At 43.5% G+C, this 20,379-nt stretch overlaps 1 protein-coding gene across 3 annotated transcripts in view; it reads right to left on the bottom strand.

The window, feature by feature from the left end:
* Positions 1-1,808: 1,808 nt before the first annotated feature.
* The window catches only part of NKAIN4 (sodium/potassium transporting ATPase interacting 4), a 51,804-nt gene continuing 33,233 nt past the window's right edge, over positions 1,809-20,379 (bottom strand). Inside the window, exons 4-8 of one of the 3 annotated variants that reach the window (XR_003536517.1) lie at positions 19,009-19,206; positions 11,085-11,145; positions 7,950-8,034; positions 3,339-3,426; positions 1,809-2,863 (exon numbers count right to left, since the gene is read on the bottom strand). Coding sequence is in view for 2 of the 3 variants with exons in the window: in XM_027697319.1 (XP_027553120.1) it covers positions 2,854-2,863; positions 7,950-8,034; positions 11,085-11,145; positions 19,009-19,206 (354 nt within the window). In the remaining variant the exon portion in view is untranslated. The remainder of the gene's footprint in view (positions 2,864-3,338; positions 3,427-7,949; positions 8,035-11,084; positions 11,146-19,008; positions 19,207-20,379) is intronic. The other 2 variants (XM_027697319.1, XM_027697321.1) reach the window with 2 other exon arrangements.

Raw genomic sequence — 20,379 nt, 5'->3', positions numbered from 1 at the left:
GCAAGATGTTCCTCCAGAAATAGGTTTTTAGAGTGGTAGCATCTCCAGTGATGCCTGTCCCCAACAGAGGGCACTCCTAAACTGGAGATAAGGGAACCCACCGGAGCAAAACCCTCAGCTGCTCCTCGCTCTGAGAGCACATGGGGGTAGAAGCGACTGCCAGCCCCTGCCCTCACCACTTTGTGACCTTGTGGTGCTCAGAGTGGCTCCAGCACAAGCAGACCAGGAGGGGTTTTCAGAGCATGAAGGATGAATGGCTCTGATAATGAAAACTGGAGGAGGTAATTAAGTGTGGAATATGACCCTTGGTAGATTCTCTTAGTTTTTTTTTCTCAGATTGTGGTGGCTTTTTTTTTTCTTTTTATGATTTATGGCAGTCATTGATACTACATATTATAGGCTTACCTGAATATAGGCTCAGTGTTTAATTTCCTTCTATTAATTGATGCTTTATGCTGCAATGAACACAGGTAGTGGAGTGGTAGTTATGAAGCTACTCAGTCATCACACTTTTATTTATTCACTTCACCAGTGTCTATTAAAGCTAAGAGGTAATGTTGTTAAGTGCATAGTTTGATGTTTAGTCTCTTTAGAGTACTTGGCAAGTGTTTTTTATCAGTTTTATTAGTAAATGTGGCATCAGGGCTTGGAGATGTGTAGTGTTAAAGACATGCAGACCTCAAAATAATTCCAGGAGTTCCTTCATACTACCACCTAGAAGAATTCTTCCTGAAACTATTAGTGAAATGTTTCAGCTGTTCAAAGCTGAAGCTGTGCTTTCTCCACCGCCTGGGCTGAATTTTGGTTGCTCTCAAACAAGGCCAGTAATGACTGCTGGTATCTGATGGACAGCAATTTCTCTGAGGAAAAGAAATCATAGTAAAAGTCAACCAAAAAACGTGAAGTTGGTGTTTTTGGATGAGAGAAGGGAAGATTCATTTAAAAAGCCCCAAATAAATGAAATATTTCATGGAATAATCTCATTGACTAGAGGATGTTTATTCTTCTATTCTTCTATTCCTTTTCGGTTTTCTGCCCCTCCAGGGAACATCAGGGCAGGCAGGAATGAGTGGGATGCAGAAATGAACTGAACCAAAGGTGAGGTGGAGAAAGTGCCAACAGACAGTGTATGCACTTTGCTGTTCATGGTGTTTCACTGCTATTTTTTGACTTAGTGGGGATACAATATTGACTAATAAGGAGAGCAGTTATATTTTGTCAGGTAGAGCTGTTTGAAATATGATTGAGCTTTTTCTTCCTCTAGTCATGACAGTAGTATCAAACCAGTTGTCTGTCTTGCTCAGTCAGAAGCTGTGGCTTTCAGTGGATAAAAGAAGGGGGGGAAAAACTATATAGAAAACAACATTTTTACTTGTAGCTGCACCCAATCACAACTCGGGATGTTAATTTGCAGTGGGTATCTGGAATAGAAGCCTCACTGAACCAAAAAAATGCTCTCTTGGTGCTTATACATCTGGGTTTATAGAAGAGAACTTTGCTTCCTGGGTTCTTTGGAATAGGAAAAAAAAAAAGCTGCATCATTCTGTCTTTGATTTAGCACTTAATGTTTTTTATTTGTTTTCATTCTTCCTTCACACTTCTCCCTAGCATGGCTTACAGCTTGACTCCTCTGAAAAGCATTTTTCAAAAATGCCAAGTAATCCCAAACAGATTAGGTAAAACAATAACAAATTACAACAGCACTTGGAAGTTGCTGCCTGGCCAAGTGCTCTTTCTCTGCTTAATACTCAGTGTGCTGGGAGACACAGCTAACATAACTGACATTGGTTTTGGTTTTGTTTTTTTTCTTTATTAATTGCTGCAGCTCATTAATGCAACTTAATTACACTTACATTCCCCCTTCAGCCCTTTCCCTCCCCTCAAAAAACCTGTCACAAAAAAACCCATCTTCCGTGGGAATGTTGCCAGGCTTGTGCCTGGAATAAGTGTGGCTGCTCGATGGAGAAGGCAGGGACAAACCCACCTGTGATCCATGAAGAACTAGGCCTTTTTCGGTGTCCTGCAGGGGGATTCAGCTGTGTACGTGGCTACACCAGTGCTAATTTAATGTAGCTGGGCAAACCCAGAGCAAGCTACAGCTGCTCTGAGAATGGCTTGGCATGTTGAAATGGGGCAAAGCTGGGTGCTGAGTAAAGATTTGGTGCTTGTAGTAGTTTTTAGCTGTTCAGCATTATAGGAGTTAGGTCACATGACACTGAAATCCAGGACAAATGCTTATTGCCAAGTCTACAGAGGGATGAGGAAGGGAGTCCTGGATGGGCAGGGAGGAAGAAGGGAAGAGTTCTCAACTATAATTTAAAACCCAAAAAAGCCTAAGTAACTCAAATGTAAAGAGCCCCCACCAAGTTCTATACAGGCAGGGAGGAGATGAAGTTGTGTTAGGGGATTTAGGCTCTTTTCAGCACAAGGGAAAGGAGAAGGGGAAGAAACTAACTACAGAACATATGAAATGTCCCAGGGCATTACGCGTTGCTTCCTTCTTTATGGATCCAAGGCCGCAAGGAAGCAGCTCCGACTTCAACTGCATCTCTTGAGAGAGGCTCTTGGTGAACTTGTTCTGCCAGAGGTCTCTGGGCCTGTGTCATTTCCTGGCTAGTACCAGCAGACTATGGTAGGAAAGGTTCGTCAGGGCACTTGGAGAATTACAAACCAACTGTGTGGCCGTTCTCTGTACATTCATTGCATTTGGAAAGAAGACAAGGAACGAAAAAATGGAATGGAGTTCGCCATCCTGCATTTCCTCTGCCAAAGATCCAGGCCACAGGGGACTGTTTCCTGCAGCACCTTTGATGGTGGAGTGCAAGGTTTATCCATCCTCTGGCTCCTCTTCACTTACGCAGGCCTGTAAGGGGGGGAAAAAAGGGTAAATGTGGGACATTAGTGTGGAGCAAGTACTCAATTGCTTACTTAGGAGAACAGAAATGGTGGGGAAAGAATTAGGACATTTTTTTTTTTTCCTGTTCTGGGCTTTTAAGTATGACTTATTACAGATGAGGAATAGGATTGAGAGCTCAGAAGTAACGTGGTTAAGTAGTCTTCAAGCCTGGCAAGGACACTATGCACATGTCAGACCTGAATATGCTGCAGTTAGGCTAAGGAACAGATAAAACAGCCAGAGTGTTAGATCTATGGATCCCTCAGCACTTGGAGCCACACAAAACTTGGTTAGGAATTTAAGAAGCTAAGGGTCATCTCTAGAATAAAGTAGCTGCTTGAAATCACAGTGATGTGCTTTTTGTGTAGATGCAGCAGTGTAAGCAGATCTACTTTTGGAGCCAGCAGTAAAGGTGAGTGAGTGTTTTTGGCTGAAACATCACCTCTTACACATGCAGCTTCAGGTTGATCAAAAGAGTTTGCAAATTCATGTTGATATTCAGCAAACTGTTTGTTTGGGGAAAAGTCTACCTAGAAAGAGAAGCAGAAGCATTTTGTTTTGTGGGTTTTTTTCTCTCCTCAAAACAAAGTGGGATTTTTTTTTTTCCTGTTTAAGTAAAAGTTTCCTTTGTAAAGTATTCTGGTCATCCTTAATTAATGTTATTAGTTAGATCAACTGTCAGTTGATCTATTGAAGAACCCCCTTTAAGCCAGTAAGGGATGACTGTTGTATGGGGTCTAGTCCTTTAATGCTCATGCCCACAGCTGCTTCATGCCCATGGCCAGCAGCCACTGCACCACAAAAGATTGATTAGGGAGTATTAAAGTGAGCAATTGCCAACTGGAGCCTTAGATCACTCAATTAACCAATACCCCCTGTTGCTGCCCTGTCAATACTGAGCTCTCCATCTGATAAAAGTCACACCCTCTCCAACCATATGGCCCTTTCCACTGGTAGATCTGAGGAAAGGCAAGTCAGTGAAATCTGGCCACACAATTAAAATTAAGGCTCTCAAACCATTAATGTGATGTAGCACTTGGGGTGCCAGATCACAGTGAGTGTTACAGGCTGGAGCTTCACAACTGTGCAATTCGCTGCTTGGCCTTATAAATACAGTCTTAAAAGGCAGGAAGATCTATTGCTCATCTCTGTACCTTTTAAATAAATAGAGGCTACCTCCTGTCACCCAGCAGGTTCTTGATTTAGCACTAAACTGTGTACAAAATCGTGCTTTGAGGCTATTCTGCTTTATAATTGAGATTGCACAGCAATGCTTTCTGAAACAAATTCGGAGAATGATGTCAGGAGACTAAATGGATGCAGCAGGAGGGAAGTGCTGACAAATGATAGGATGCTCTGGGCCTCCTCCTGCCTTGGCAGGTAGTGCAGGGTGCTTGGAGATAAGAGCTTTAGTGGGAAATGTCAAAGCTGGCTCAGTCAACCCTTCCACAGTTATTGGTGCAAAAATGCTTCTTTGCCTCAAATGATGAGAGTTCTGTGACTACAAGTGAACAAGAACAAAACCTGGAGCTGAGGGCCTGAGCTGTGCAGCCCAAGGGGAGACAGTGGTGCCAGCAGGCACAGCCTGAACTTGGGCTTTAGCTAAAAGAGGGGAAAGGGCTCAGCCCTTCATTCCTGAAAACTCTTTTGGCCTCAGGAGAGTAACTTTGGCTTTCAAGAAGCGATTTATTATCCTTTGACACAGAAACTCAGGCACTGAAGACTTTAATATGTCTTCTATCAAGATTCCTGATATATTATTATTAAATAATTAGTGTAGTCCCTTAATTGGTAATCAGCAGTGAGATTAAGGGTAATTCTGTTACACAGTAAAACTTCCAGAGCAATTTTTCCATGATAATTTGAGCTTCTTTTACTTAAGGTTGTGACTTGAAATAGTAACTATCCCAGCCAAACTCCCCTGGAGTCAATGAAATGTAGAGCAGAAACAGTTGTGGAACCTAAATAGAAATAACTGTATTTTTAGACAACCATTTTTGCTGTGTAAGTGTTGGAGATACAAATTAAGATGAAGCACACTTAAATGTTGCCATTGTAAGCAATAGTACAAAATGACAGTTGATTTTTGTTGCTGTTGGCTTTTTCAATAGAGAAAAATAACAGCTGACTTGATAATTTGTCAGGTTTTCCACTAACTGGAGACTTGCAACTGAGGTCAAGGAAGGCAGTAGATCACCATGAGGAAGCTGAGAGATAACTGGATTGTAGTCTGGAAGTACCTATTATCAGTAAAAGGTTTTGGAGGGATGTTTTTTCCTCCCAGTGGGAGGCAAAGGTATTTAAGAACTTCTTGCAGTGCAATGGATGGAAGCTGAGGGCCAGAAATGGGGTGTACAGTTTGAACTGAATTTAGCAGCTGATAACCACTGAATTAGGCTGCCAAGGAACACTGCAGTTTCCCTTTAGTATCTTTGGACTGTGGCAGCATATTTAAATGTTTTCTAACTTGGGCTGTGTGTTCAATACAGAGATTGTGAGGGTTAGTCTTGGGCATAAACTGTGCTCATCAGTCCAGGTCACGTCAGTGTTCTGTGGGGCCTTGGATCTCTGAAAACTCATAAATTTGGAGAGATGAAGAGGAGAGATTAGGGAAAAACGCAAGCCAGGACAAGGGAAAGGGCACATTGAGAGGAAAGAGTGTGATCTTATCAGAAAAGGATAAATAAAACTAGAGTGAATAGGATAATTCCATTAGGGAAGCAGGGAAAGTGATCCTGTTAGAGAGTTGTGGCAGCCCAGCAAGTGCATTATCAGGACAAGGGAGTGATGCCATCCTGAAATGAAAGTTCATGGCTGCAGTCAGCTTCAAGTTGTGTGGAATATATTTGGTTTTGTTCAGTATTTCCATTAACAAAAAGGAGTTAAAACCAGAAAGCCCATGTTCCAGATCCCTAGCTCTTCTATAAATTTACACTTCAAAGAATTTGGATGTATTTGTTGTTTTGCATCTTCTTGAACAGGATATAAAAATTAAAAAAAATGCCTTCAAGTCATCACTAAAGGATTTTCACAGCAGGACGAGGGCATCTGGCACTCAGTGCCCCAGACTGCAACACTCCATGGTATCATTAGTTGAGAATCAATAATCCCTTCCTCCCCTCACTCCCACTCATACATGTGGAAGAAAGGCAATAGCAAGGCTGAAATAAATAAACAGAAATTGCTCTTTGGTGGCTGCTGTGAAATTTATAGAGGGTCACTTTATCTACTGCTCAGCAGCTGTTTTCACGTGCTGTTAGCCAGAAAGAAATATTCTTGTGTGGTGGCAGAAGCCATCAACAGAGAAGTGATGGGCTGAAGAACAGGAGTGAGGAACTGCAAAATTATCTGTGTACTTCAGCAGCAGCTTCCCATCTTACTGAGGCCTGGGAGGAAGTCTTACATTTTGAAGTTGTGTCCGTATTCCACTCTCCCCACATAGAAAACTTCATTTATATGAAGTGATAGCCCCTTTCACAAGCAGAATTGGTCATTTGAAGAAAAAAGCAGCCCAAACCCAGCAGTGTAAAAGTGTGTGATGTTCCTTCAGCAGACTGCTGCATCAAGGGAGTAAATCAGGGAGCTGCTTAAGGCTCCACAGCTTCTGCAGACTATGAAAAATTCCACCCTGCTGTGACAAAATGAGAGAGAAATCAATATTTAATCTCCTGTAGCATCCCTTGTAATAACAGTACAGAACCCCTAAAGTTAAGGGAATCCAACTGCTTTGCAAAAATTACTCGTTCTCCTGATCTTGTGCTGCAGTGACAAAGTGGGCAGTGAGTCCTTGTGAAATTAGAGGGGCACATCTACCAATCTCTTTGGGGGGAGTTTTTCTTCCCTCAGCCCCAGTCTTCTCCCCCCTTCTCACATCCTTCTTTTGGGCAGGACTCTCTGGTAACATTAGTCCCCAAAACAACCTCTCTTAGCAGCTGCTTTAAAAAAATTCTACATGTTGAACTGCCTCTTACAGATCAATTTAAAAAATATTAAAAAATCACGTCTCCTTGCTGTTTTAAGCAGACAATACTGGCCTTTATGTTTTAGAATCTTATTAAGAACCAGCCTTTAAGTGGACAGAGTGAAACTGTGATCTTGTGCCTTCAGCAGTGGGAAGGGATTATTAGAGGCAGAAAGGGGAATTCAACAATGGATCTCTATTACTGATATGAGAGATGCTGCTGTGGAAAACTCCTCTTTCTGCTCCCTGCTCCCAGCTGAACTCTTGGGCTGCCCCACACACAGAAGGCACTCAGTTTTTGTAGGCAACAGAATTTAAAATAAATAAATTAAAACAAAAACAAAACTTTAAGAGCAAACCTGTGCCATCCTGAATACAAACCATCTAAAGCTCACTTAAATTTAATTCACTGGAGCGTTACCTTTGTACCCTCCAGGATCTCTGGAAGTACAAGCAGGGACAGGGAGACCCCGTTCCCAAGACAAAGTCAAATTTTGTGGTGCTACTGTGAGAGGATTATTGGAGTATGACACAGACAGGGCTGTGGTTAAAGTGACACAGATGTGCGGGTCACAGCTCAGTTATGACTGTCCACAGAGCTAAATACAGCTTAAATAACTCTATGTTGCATAAAGTTTAGCCCAGTACAAATGTTTCATTGAAGCTTTGCCTGACAGACCACAATTTAACCTTGACAGTGGGAATCATGTTCTGCTAGTGCTGTGGCTGACCCTTCCTTCCTCACAGCTTCTGCTTGGGAACCAATCATGGCTGAAAAAAAACTCCCTTTGCTTTCTTCAAGGAAAAGGCATCCAGTAGTTTGTTTACAATAATATCCTATAGCTGGCCCCACTGTTTCCTATCCAACAGCACTGCCATAAGCCAAGCACAGCAACTCCAGCTTCACCCTGGGGCTGAGCAGGGGCTGCTTCACCCCTTCTGGTGTCCACTCCTTCCTTCCTTCCATGCCTTAAAAGCCTGTTGGAGAAATCAACCTGCAAGGAGGGAAAAAAACCCAAACCTGTGGAACCCTTGAGCCACCAAAGCAAGAGATGCTTAGTACAGCCTCTTAGCACAGGAGATGATACTTACAGGTATGTCTGCTTGAACAAAAGGTTGGTGGGTTTTTCATTGACATGGTAGAGAGGAAATGGATCAAATCCACCAATGAAATCAACTGAAAAAAAATCAAAACTCAAATAAACAAACAAACATGGCCAGAAAGTCGAAAGGAAATGAGAGAAAAGGTTGGTGCATGTCATGGCATAACATAAAAATTAGTGATGGAACAGAAAAATGATTTTTCAGGTATGGATTCCTGGGATCTGCTGGGATGGGCAAATGTGGCAAAGAGGAGATTCAGCCAACACAAGACTTAAAGCAGAGCTAACAAAAGACTCCAGAAAAAAACCTCCTTGGATATTGCCAGCACGCTGTGACTTCACATGAGAGTGAGCCTACAAAGGCTCGGCCATTCCACACTGTGCCGAAGGGAGGAAGCTGGGGAATGGCTCCTGAGTGAATGCCAGGGAGAAGTTGGCAGCACAGCAATCCCCTTGAAGGCTATACAGTGAAGTGGGAATTTTCTTGCCCCACTTGTCTTCCCTGCAAGACAACAGCAGCTTTGGAAAACTGCAAGCACCTCATTATCTTCAGCTCTGATATTTTTCACGTCCCCTCTGCCAACTCAATTTCTTTTAATTGTGTACAAATAGGAACAATGCTTCCCTTCTCCAGTGCTCACAGAAGGGCAGCGTAACTCAGCAGGGAGAGTTTTAAGTGACAATTCCCTTAGTAACCAGAGAAGCATTTTCCAAGCCTGTCTCAGTTCCCCTGACATTAAGCCAAGCCTGTGTCACTGAGCTGGCCAGCACAGCCAGGGCAGGAGGGGTGTGATGTGGTGTGATTTGTGACTGACCTTGCAGGCCTTGCAAAACCCTTTAAAATAGATTCAACTTAGACCACTTTTTGGTGCCAAGTTAGTGCATTCTGTTTAGAAGTGTGAAAGCCATCCTGTCCAAGTGCCATTAACTATATAAGTGCCTGTTTACTTTTCTTTCCTGAAGGTGGCACTATTATTTTAAATTTTAGCTGAAGAGTTTTGGTATTTTTTAGTGATCAAACAACAGAAAAAAATATTTACTAATATACTGAATGTGAAAAAACTCTCTTAAAAATATATTTAGAAACCTAAGGGCAACAGATTCCGAGAAATTCCATCTTGATGGAGAGCTTCATGCCAACACCATGATTTTGGAACAACTATCAGGTAATGGGTGAAATCTGTAGAGGTTCTAAGTGAATTGTGGGGATAATTCCCAAATAGTTCCAGTGAGATTTGACCTTTCCTCAGCCAATTTTGAAAACATTTGAGTATCTTAAAATCAAAAAAGGTTGCACTTTTAAAAAACAGACACTTTATTACCTCAGTTGTGGAATGTCTAAACTAGGAAATCTTAAAGAACTGCAGTTGAGTAACTATGTAGTACCTTGAACAAACACATGTCCTATCATCTGAGCATCTATGGGATAATGGTTGAGTGCACTCAAAATCCAAGTCACTTAAAAAAAAAAAATCCTAAGAGTGGTTCATTGTTGCAATATATTACAGTGCATTAGCACATCTAAAATATTCCTGCCCACAAATCAGCATTAGTAGATCCCTACTGATGTGTTTTCTCATGAAAATCACGTTAGCAGGAGCTTCCTGATTAATGTGCCTCAGCACTTATAATTACTTCATGCTGCATATCAAAGCAACATTTAAAGGAAACCACAAATGGAAGAGAAAATTAAAACGCAGCTCAAATTTATTCAGGTCACTGGAAGGATCTACCCCTGCGAGTGTGAAATATTGATGGTTTGTCATTGTTAATTATTCAAGCTGGCATTTTAACTCCAAGCTGGGAAACTGGGAGGGAAAGTGAATTTGTTAGTGGAAAAAAAAATAATATGTATCCTGAAATTAACAGCTCTGTGTTTCTAGATAAAGCTCCCTTCCATGTGGTTGCCTCTCCTAACGGATCCCTACTATAAAAATGAGCTCTGTCAAGTTACTGCTTTACAGTATTCAGCAGGGGCTCAGAACTGAAGCTGTTTAGCTAATAGAAGAGCTATAGGGTAATTTAAAAAATATTACTATAATGTAGCACCTTCTCTAAGTGCACTGCCTAGCTCTAAAAAAAAAATGATCAATAAAGCCACTAGAATGAGTTCAGCCACACAGGAAGGAAGAAAAAGAACCATGAGGACAAGTCAGATAAGTAATGCATCTCCTCTCACTCCTATGAAAACACATTCTTCACACACTTTCAAATATTCAGTTCAAAGCTGTTGTTTTTCAGCTCTCATCCATGCCAGCTGCTCTTTAAAACAACAAAGCTACTTGCACAAACCTCATCAATGTCTTAAAGAATTGATATTTGGATGCAAAACCTGTGTATCAGACCCTTTGCTGGAGTGAACTGGCTTAGGCCCAGCACGCTGCCAAAGAAATCCAACTCCATGTTTATTTTAACTCTATGCATCCATTCTTCTGTTTGTAAAATTATTGGTCTCAAAGTTTCGAGTTTTAGAAGGGCAAAGTCATCCAAGGCCAGGTTATGGATATCTGCACAGATCCCACAGACCCAGGTGACGCCCCTGAGTCTTTGCTGACACACGTCCAGTGACAGCGCATCACTGAAGAGATTTGTGAGCCAAACACAAGGGGGTTGGCTCCTTCCTCCTCCTTGTAATTCAAGTACAGTACTTCCTCTGCTCTTAAATTAAGTGGTCAGATTGGTCCTTGGCAAGAAATCTCATGTTCTCCTTCATCCTCAGCTTGTGGCACATGAGACTCAGCAGGTCACCTACCGGGATGAATTGTCGTAGGTGCTCTTAATCACAGCAGTAATATTTCAGTGGCATTATTCTTAGGCTATACAAGCTTGAGAACAGAAGCAGCTGCCCAGTTTCTTTAAAGCTTAGTCCAGCTGAGAAGCCAAAACCAAGCTCTTTTATGGTGGAATTGTGTAGCAGAATTACAGCATCTAACACATACTGACATGGGGAAGAAAAACCCTCACAGTAAAACCAGCTGATCCTTGAGAGGCAGGTAGTGCCATACCCCACAGGGGCAGAGATGGAAAGAAATCTGATAGCAACTCAGTCCTGACAGACAAACATCTGAGAGAGAAATAAAATTCACTATAACCTTTGCCAAGGGATCTGTTGATAAATACTTACAGCTGTCTTCTTCTTCTGTAAAAACACTAACAACGTAACAGGCGTAGACAAAGCCCACCAGCTGGAAAATAGAGAGAATAAATCATTTTAGAATCAGTCGTGTGAGCCCGGTCAAAACCAGCTCAGCAGCACTTCAACAGCCAGTATTTACACTCCTCTTGGCAGGGTTACTGTAATGGTGGAGCCAAGTCTTATTTGCTGTAGGCAGGAGGTGCAGGTTTAGGTGTCAGGGAAGACGCTGATGGAGCACAATCAAAGCTTGAAAATAAAAACTCGCAAGGCCCACCCTCACCTTCAGAGTAGCAGTGTGCAGTTGTGTGAACGACTGGCAAGAACATGGGTTGGCTCTGTTGAAACTGAAACTCTCTGTGAGAAGTGATGGGGATGCAGGAGAGCGCCTTGTGTAACGTTTTAGACAGATGGCTACATACAGGAGACACAGAGGGGTAGGTTTTATCAGGAGGTCCAGGGACAAGAACTCGTCAGCTCTGCATTCCTGTCATGTGGGGCAGGCAAGGGAAGAGAAATTAATTCGGTGTAAGAGCTACCAACCAGATGTGAGTAGTTTTTATGCAGATGAGAAGGTAGTTAACCATAAAAATGGTGATGTAGTGGTAGAAATATTCAGAGACACTGAAATCTTTAGTATCTCAGCTGGTAGTTTGTAGAAGCTCTAACACATCAGAACTGCCTCATTCAGCCTCAGTAGCAAGTTGTTACTCAGCCTGAACAGAGAAACAAACTCCTGGCACTATGGGAGTTAAGCATTCCAGATCCAGAAGGGTCTTATTTTGCTTTGCCTTCTTCCTGTTAATCAAATATCCTCTCCATCCTTCATTTTGCATCTTTACATAACACCCCACTTAGAGAGATCTTGGTTGACAGTAACTGTGTTAGTAAAGTTATTGTGAGGCATAATTGTTTTCCACTGTGAACTCAATTCTTTCGAGCAAGAGTCAGCCTGTAACACACAGTGACTCACTCCAAGGGGAGACAGAATGATGCATGGTAGGGCTTGAAAAGTAGAGTCCATTCATTTTTAATATGACAGAAAAATACATCACACCAGAAAACAAAAGGCAAAATAATGAGATTTCTACTGGGGAGTTATACAACATTCGTGATTTTTCCAGCTCTCCCTGACAAAACACGCCTTGTTGGAAAGGAATTGGAATGTTTTTGTAGCATCACTAAACCCCGTTTTTCCTTTACATTTTTCTATAATCATATGAAAGACAAGCCAGCTCACTCCTGTCCTCTTGGGTGAGCCTTATGGAAGTACATCCCAGTACCTCTGTGGAGGGGGGGTAGCTCTGGGGACTCCCTAATTCCCCTGCTGTGCATTTCTGAAACCAGGGCTGCTTCAGGCTAAGTTTCAACGAGTGACAGGGCAAAATAAATCCTCTGGTGATGCTAACCACAAGACCACGTGCAATGGCCAGTCTAATTGTACCTGCTGACTTTCAGAATTGCCTCTGAGTAGAAGCATTGCTTTTTAAAGGCAGAAAAAGCTAAACAAAACAATCAATATCAGAGACTTTTTCGCTCTCCTATTGCCTGTACTGTGCTAACATAAAACCTGGAGTGGGGTTTTTTTGTTCTTTAAGTTTGTGGTAGTTTTGGGGCAGGACAGAGCAACAAAGCTGAGAAAGGATCTGGAGCACAGGCCTGATGAGGAGCAGCTGAGGGATCTGGGGGGGCTCAGCCTGGACAAAAGGAGGCTCAGGGGGGACCTTCTTGCTCTCAGCAACGCCCTGACAGGAGGGTGGAGCTGGATGGGGGTCGGGCTCTGCTCCCAAGTAACAAGCAGACAAGTTGTGCCATGGGAGGTTTAGAGTGGATATTAGGGAGTATTTCTTCTCTGAAAGGGTTGTCCAGCCCTGGCACAGCTACCCAGGGAAGTGGTGGAGCCACTACCCCTGGAGAGATGTAAAAGACATGTGGATGTGGCACTTGGGGACATGGTTTAGTGGCTGGGCTTGGTAGTGCTGGGGGAGCAGGTGGACTTGATGATCTTGGAGGGCTTTCCCAACCCAAAGGATTCCAGGACTCGGAGCCTGGGCCGGGCTCTGGCCGTGGTGCTGAAGCCCCGAGGCCGCTCCCGGGAGCCCCGTGAAACCCGCAGTGAGCGCTCGTCCCTGGGCTGGGGGACCTGACCTCGCTAACACCGAGACACGCTCTTGGAAAAAACAGAGTGCTTTCTGCACATCCCAGCATCCCATGAAACGTCCACCCACCCTTCTGCTCACTCTGGTCTCCAGCATAAATGCATTTGCCCAAGCAACAAATGAGGAGTGTGGTCACACACATCCTCTGCACTTGCTCTGGCATTTTCACAGGTTGAAGATCCAGCCTTTCACATAACATCAAACCATGCGATTTACATACACACAGAAAAGCAGGAAAGATGCATCTTGGACGTCTACCCTGATTCCAAAGGAACTCTAGGACATTTTTCTCCCTCCCCAGATTTCCCATCATGCCTCAGAGTAAGAACTTTGGGTTAACAGCCGTGTAAAGTGGCAGCCCGAAATCCATTCACTATTATTATACTCCATAACATGTGGACACAAATCTTACGTGATACCTGTGTCAGGAAACTCCTGATAGAATTAACAATGAAAATGATTTACCTGCCCAGTTTATGGGCAGAGTGTGTGAGCGATTATCAGCTGTACTGTCACAGCAAACCTGATAAACCTCTGAACGTTTTTCACGGTTCAGAAGCACCAAACGATAGGAGTGACTTGGGAAGTTTGTTTTGCACAGAAATTAATGCCTCATAACCCTCAACCATCATTCCACTCACCCCATACATTTTTCCTTTTATGACTAAGGTGACTTTTTGCATTCATAAAAACAAACCAATCAAACAAAAACTAGTGAATGAAGTGAACTTCCCTAAGTCTCTAATTCCAGCTCCACTGGAGTGGAGGGTTTTCTTTTCTTATTTCTTCCATCTCCTCCCTTGGTTTCAAAATTACCTGCTTAGTGCTTAAAATCTACTTTTTATTGACTTTATAGTCCATTCCTGCTTTATATGAGTTTCATCAATAAAAAAACTGTTTATTTAATGGTACTTTTTACTCAAAGAAGTTTTTTTAGTCTTGTGATCTGGCCAGAACAGGAGAGTTTCAGTGGCAAACACCTGCACAACAAAACATGAGCTGCATTTTTATATGGGGTGAACCAAACTGTAATTAAACATACCATCTCAGGGATTAATTGAACTCATAGGAATGTCCTTCAGAATGAATTATGCATGAAATATAGCTACAGAGCAGAAATGCCATTCATACTGTCCAGTCCTTTCCACTGGAAGAGTCTGCTAGAGTTTGGGATCAGCAGACTCCAAGAGACACCAACAGTTCTTTTCTTACTGCATCCCTGATGAAGATGTATCAAGCCCCCAGACATCGCCCAGCTTATGAGCAATTAACACAGAGCAGAAAGCTTCACAGAGGCCAAGAATTTGGAATCCCACCCTTGCAGATTTTGGTTGCTGATTTCAATGCAAAAGAGGGGTTTAATCTCTACTATCTCAGGAAAACAAAAATAATTCTTAGATCTTTGCAAAGTACATAGGGGAGGTGGAAGCAGAGGGAAAACGCCAGTGATGTAAAATGACACTAAGTTACTTCTCTAATTCTCCAAAGAATGTTCTAGGGCTTTAGCCTCTGCTGCTGTTTCTCTACTTGTTCTGCCTGTTCAGTACCAGCTTTCTCCAAGCTGCAGAAGTATCCGATTAAGCTTTTTTATTAGGAACACATGTTGCAGGCAGGTGTGTTCCGTCAGCCCGTCAGACAGCCTGGGAACGCACATGCTGCCGAACAAAAGAGGATGGAGCTGGGGCGTCCCGAGCACTCTGCAGGCAAATAAACAGAGCAGGAAAGACAGGAAGAGATGAGTGTGCCCAAAGGGAATGAGGAAAACATATGTCTGAACATCCCTCAGCCCTCTGAAGTTAACTTTTCCACAGCGATTCCTAAAACAGCAGCATCGAACTGAAAAAGACCAAATTAGAGCAAGAGCTACAGAAAGGGACCAGCTGGCTGCAAGTGTGCAAAATACACCAAGGATGGGAAGGGAAATTTTAGGAGGTGTTACTGTTGCTTGTTTAGGATCTTAGTCTATCTCTGTCCTAGTGGAGAGTCTGGACTCTCCAACTCTCCTCTCAGTAGACAAACTTGCTGTTGCTTTTTTCACCACAGAGAGTAGGTGCAGAGTCTCCTCCTTCAGGGCAGATGCATTCTAGGTTTCACTTCTAATCAGAGCTAATGAAGTGTGTACACTCTCATCAGTGCAAGAGGGGGAAATGAAGAGATCTCTGCTATGAGAAAGCAAAAATCCAGCTTGTGAAAGGGCTATTGTGGCCAGATAGCCAAAGGGAGGCAATCAAAATCCTTTGATTCCCTGACCTTCTTTACTCCTTGGATGCAATACGGCCACTGAAAAACTACCTTCTGCCAAGAGCAAAGCATCTCTTGTGCCTTGGTTCTCACATAACATCTGCTGTCAAGGCTTGCATTGCTGCCTTCCTGGGAACCTTCCAACCTGTCAGTCTGACTGAAAACAGCAGACAGGCAGGCAGTGAGACACTTCCAATTTCTACCAAATTCAATGAAGCCTCGGGAAAAGCCTAAACCACCCCACCCCCAGAACTACCATATGGACAGCCCAGAGCTACGCCAGGTATTTCAGAACTGGGAATCGCTCCTCTCCCTGCTGGCTGGCAAGCTGGGGACAGGCAAGATGAATCCTTGCTAGGACAAAAACAAAGCAGATTTCTTTCCTTGACAAAGTAGTTGCTGTTCCATTCCCTAACTGGGCTGGCAGGATTAGTTTTACAGTTCATTTCTATACCAGTGCAGACTTTTAGATGTTACAATAAGCTTATTCCTCCGATGTGTTTCATATTAAAGCATTGAGAAAGATTTTCATGTTGGGCCCTACAGCTACTTGTATCACGTGTGGTGACTAATATGCCCAAGTTGGATGGCATTCCAGATTAAAGGGATTGCTTTTGCCTTCAAGGAGTACAGACAAGCTCTGAGCAAAAGCAGACTGAGACCTTATGCATCCTCAAATGTATGCCCAGGAGCAGGATGATGCATCAGCAGGAGTCAAGACGACAGCCAACACTGTGCTCACCATATGGGTTCAGGTTTGCTTTCCCTCTCCTTTGGCGTGGGAGATTGAATTCAGTGAGCCTTGCCCCACATACACAACACTGTGCTCTAGTCTCAAGGAATTGGTACTTCCAGAAAACAACCAAAATACTCACAGCTGGGTGCTGCATAGCTAAAGAGCATGGATTTCACAGTGCTATATCTGGGATAAAAAACAAGCAAAGCCGAGCACCAACCACACCTTCACAACTTCTAAAAACCACTAGGCAAAGCAAAAACAAACTACAGAAAACACAGTTTTGTCTGTCCCTTGCCCTTCTTAACAGGGAACTGGCTATTCTGGTCTCAGACAAGGAGGGAACTAGGTCATGTCTCTTGCTGCATCCCCTGAGCCTTCAAGTTCCTGGTCGTGTTTTTGTACCATCGATCTGGTGTCCCTGCCTGTCTGCAGCACTGTACCTGCCAGAGCCCCGGGGACAGCTGCCTGTAATAAAACCTGCCTCAAAGTGAGATAAAGAGAACAGAAAAAGATACTGGCAGGGATCAAAGAGTTTGACCCTCAGAGAGTAAAAAGGGAGAGAACTGGCTGACTGCTTTCAGGCAAGGTCTGAGGGAGAAAGAGAGAAGATTTGCTTTCTGCCTGACCTCAAAGCAGAGGGGAAAAGCTGTATTTCTCCCACTGCATGACAAAATTATATGAGCATTCCAGAGCCAGCAGCAGTTACAGGCCTGGGGCTTCAACACTCTCCTTTTATTTCAGGACAAGTAGAAACTTAGTTCCCTGCATAGCTCAGACCATATGGGTTTCTTGCCTACAAGTATTTTAGCCTCATTTCCAGGGTTTAGGACTCAAAAACCCATTTCACCTTAGATCTCAGGGAGAAGGAGAGAGAAAATATTTGCCTAAATCCTATTTTATCTTATATTTCCCTCCTGTCTCCCCATCTGGCCCCTTAGTGGTGTTTTGCAGATGCACAGAGTATTGTCATGTGCCTTTGGGAAGAAGCAAAGGAAAATCCACTGCCAGAGACAGAGTCCTATATATCAGTGTGATCACTTAGCCCAGGGCCACGTGCCTAAGTCAGTAAGCTGCCAAAAAACAAAGATCTGCTCCAAGCAAACTCAGGACCATTTGTTGGCTCAACCTCTAGCCCAGGGCACAGGGGCTGTGCCAGCTCAGGAGTTCAGGAAGGATGTGAACAGTAACAAACTTCTGTGCTTTAAAAAGGGATGTTCTGACTTCCAAGTCTGTCAATTGTTTCACCAAACTCAGGCTCAGCACCAGCTCAGCACCACCAATCCTCTTCCAGCCAACGGCCCTTTCTAAAAGACAACAAGCTCTATTCTCCTGGATGCACAGGTCTGCCTTTCTCACACACGTGTGTGGAAGCAGCTCAGACAGTTTCATGCAGATCATTTTCCCTGAAGGAGAACTAACGGAATACTAACAGCCAGCACACGCCAGGGAGTCCATCCAACTCAGGAAACAGGAGCTTCTCCATCTGCCTCTTCTCTGTGACATGGCAAGAAAGGGGGTTGAGTCTTCCCCCCTCCCTGAAGTTCACTGGGTCACACAGATCATCCCAGCTAACAGGAAATGCAGGATCAGGACAATGGAAAGCAGGACCAAAAACGTGCAGAGAAGTACTTGGCAATCCAGAAACTTGGAAAATCACTATTTGTTGTCCTTTAATATTTAAACAGGGCAAGATACTTCTCTTTTTTAAGCCAAAACTGGAAGCCAAAATGTGAATATTTCACCAGTCCACATCTGTACTTAGAGCCATTAACCCCAAAGTAACAACCCAAAGCAGATTAGAGATGTGGGCTGCTGACTCTAATGCAGCTACAAAATGCAAGAGCACCCACAAAGTGAGGGGGAAAACAGACATTTTGTTTCAGTTAATTTCACAGACAAGTGAGAAATAATTAACAGTGAGCATTAATGACATTGCATTGCTGCAGAGTACTTTAAAAAGCCTGTGGAAGACTGATGAGGGAAGAGTGGATGAGAACATTTAGTGCATATATCCTGGGTGTCAGCAAAAGGGAAATTTGCTGCTTACTGCTTCCTTAAATTTTTTTTTTTCATTTTCTGAAGACAAGGATCTTTTTTAATTCTTCACAACAAATGTGCATGTATGTGCTCTGGCACCCATCACTAAGTCACGGGGAATGAGAGCAATCCTTCATAGAATCATGGAATTATTAAGGTTGGAAGAGACCTTTAAGATCAAGTCCAATCATCAACCCAGCACCACCACCACGCTCATCACTAAACTATGTCCTCAGGTGCCATATCCACACATTCTTTGTTCACTTCCAGGGATGGTGACTCCACCACTTCCCTGGGGAGTCTGTTCAGTGCTTTACAACCCTTTCTGTGAAGAAATTGTCCCCAAAATTTAAACTAAACCTCCCCAGGCGCAAATTAAGGTCATTTCCTCTCATCCTATCAAAACTCTTGTCTCTTTACCCTTCTCCAGAAGGGTCTCTGTCCTTGTCAAAACATGAATTTCCACCCCCCAACAGTATACAGAATGATTTGTTATTGTGTGGCTGGATGGATGCATTACTTCAGGCATTAGTTTGCCAGTATCCATTTCCAATTCTTTCAAGCAATACTTTTCCATAGAGAGAACAGGAGAACAATCAGACAAAACACATTTACAGAGGACTTTTCAATCAGATGATACAAAATGTGGTGGAAAACATGGGCCAACCTCTGTGCCTGGGAAAAAACAAAACCAAACAGCATCTCCTCAACAAATGCATCCCCTCAGCGACGTACTCACCGCAATCAGGATCTGGAAGGAGCTGTGCATGACCTCGATGTACCTGTACTCCAGGGCACAGCCTATGACAGAGATGTAGGAATGGTTATCCAGCCCCTTGATGCCAGACATTGAAGCCTCCTTCCTCACACAGCCAGGGCCATTTTCACTCCACCACGACTGGTGCCGGGAGATGTTGAACGTCAGGAGTTCGCTGTCCTAGAGGGGAAAGTTGTAAAGAGATCCCCATTTACTCTGAGAGTGTCAGACAGGCTGTCAGATGGAGGTCATAGTAAATCAATGGAAAACCTAAAGTTTCTGAGATCCCCACTCTCAGGAAATGCCAGCACAGATCAAAGTACATTGGCTTTATATTCCCTCATAGAATGATTTTGGGTTGGAAGGGACCTTAAACATCATCCAGTTCCACCCCCTCTGCCTTGGAAAGGGACACTGTCCACTATCCCAGGTTGCTCCAAGCCCCATCCAACCTGGCCTTGAACACTTTCAGGCATGGGGCAGCCACAGCTTCCCTGGGCAACCTGTGCCAGGGCCTCATCACTCTCACAGGGAAGAATTTTGTCCTATTATCTAATCTAAAAATATTTCACAGGCAGGCTGCTTCTAAACCATTCCTGAGGCAGCCTTAGAGCTCTCCAACAAACCTGCGTGACCATCCTGTAGCATAGTTTGGAAGCAGGTCTGAGCAGCTTCCAAATTAGAATGCCACTTTCTAAACTGCAGACCCAAGAACACTTTGCTAGTGATTCCTGCACCCAGAAAAGAATCTTCAACCTGTGGGCTTGGGAGATTACCATTTTCTTCTAGATTTGCAAAGTTAAACAAGGCAGCACAAAGTGTCCTGTCACAGAACCATGTGCTGTGGACATGCTCTCCCCAGCACAGGAGTCACCACAGGGAACTGGAAAATATGAACTCCATAACCCCAAAGTGAGTTTCAAAACACAACAGACCTTCCTCTGTTCTGAGCTTTTAACACACCTGACAAGCTCCTGTTCCATTTCTGTCTGACTTCCTTCCACACTCTTCACATCTGGTTCTTTTGCATCTTCTGTCAGCCCCAGGTCAGACTGCCCAGCCAAGCTGACCTCAGGGTGCTGATTGCAGCTTCTTGTAAACACCTCCCCAGCAATTCCTTATCCTCCCTACCCCAAGAGGCTTTTTGTTTTGCTGTTCTTGTCTTTGCTAGTTAAATACCTTAAACCAGGCCGTTGAGGGGGTTACAGAGTGAAATGCCACTCAAGTGGTGCAAGGGTTTGATGTGCAGCCAGGTGCTCACTTAAAAATGACCACACTTCCCTCACACTTGAGAAAAGAATACCCAGATTGGAATTTTTGAGCTTACAAGACATGGCAAAGCCCTGTAGGGAG

This window comes from Neopelma chrysocephalum, unplaced genomic scaffold, assembly GCF_003984885.1.
Source record: "Neopelma chrysocephalum unplaced genomic scaffold, ASM398488v2 Primary Assembly neopelma1_119, whole genome shotgun sequence".
NCBI classification, from domain to species: Eukaryota; Metazoa; Chordata; class Aves; order Passeriformes; family Pipridae; genus Neopelma; species Neopelma chrysocephalum.
This window is presented reverse-complemented; position numbering and strand designations above follow the sequence as displayed.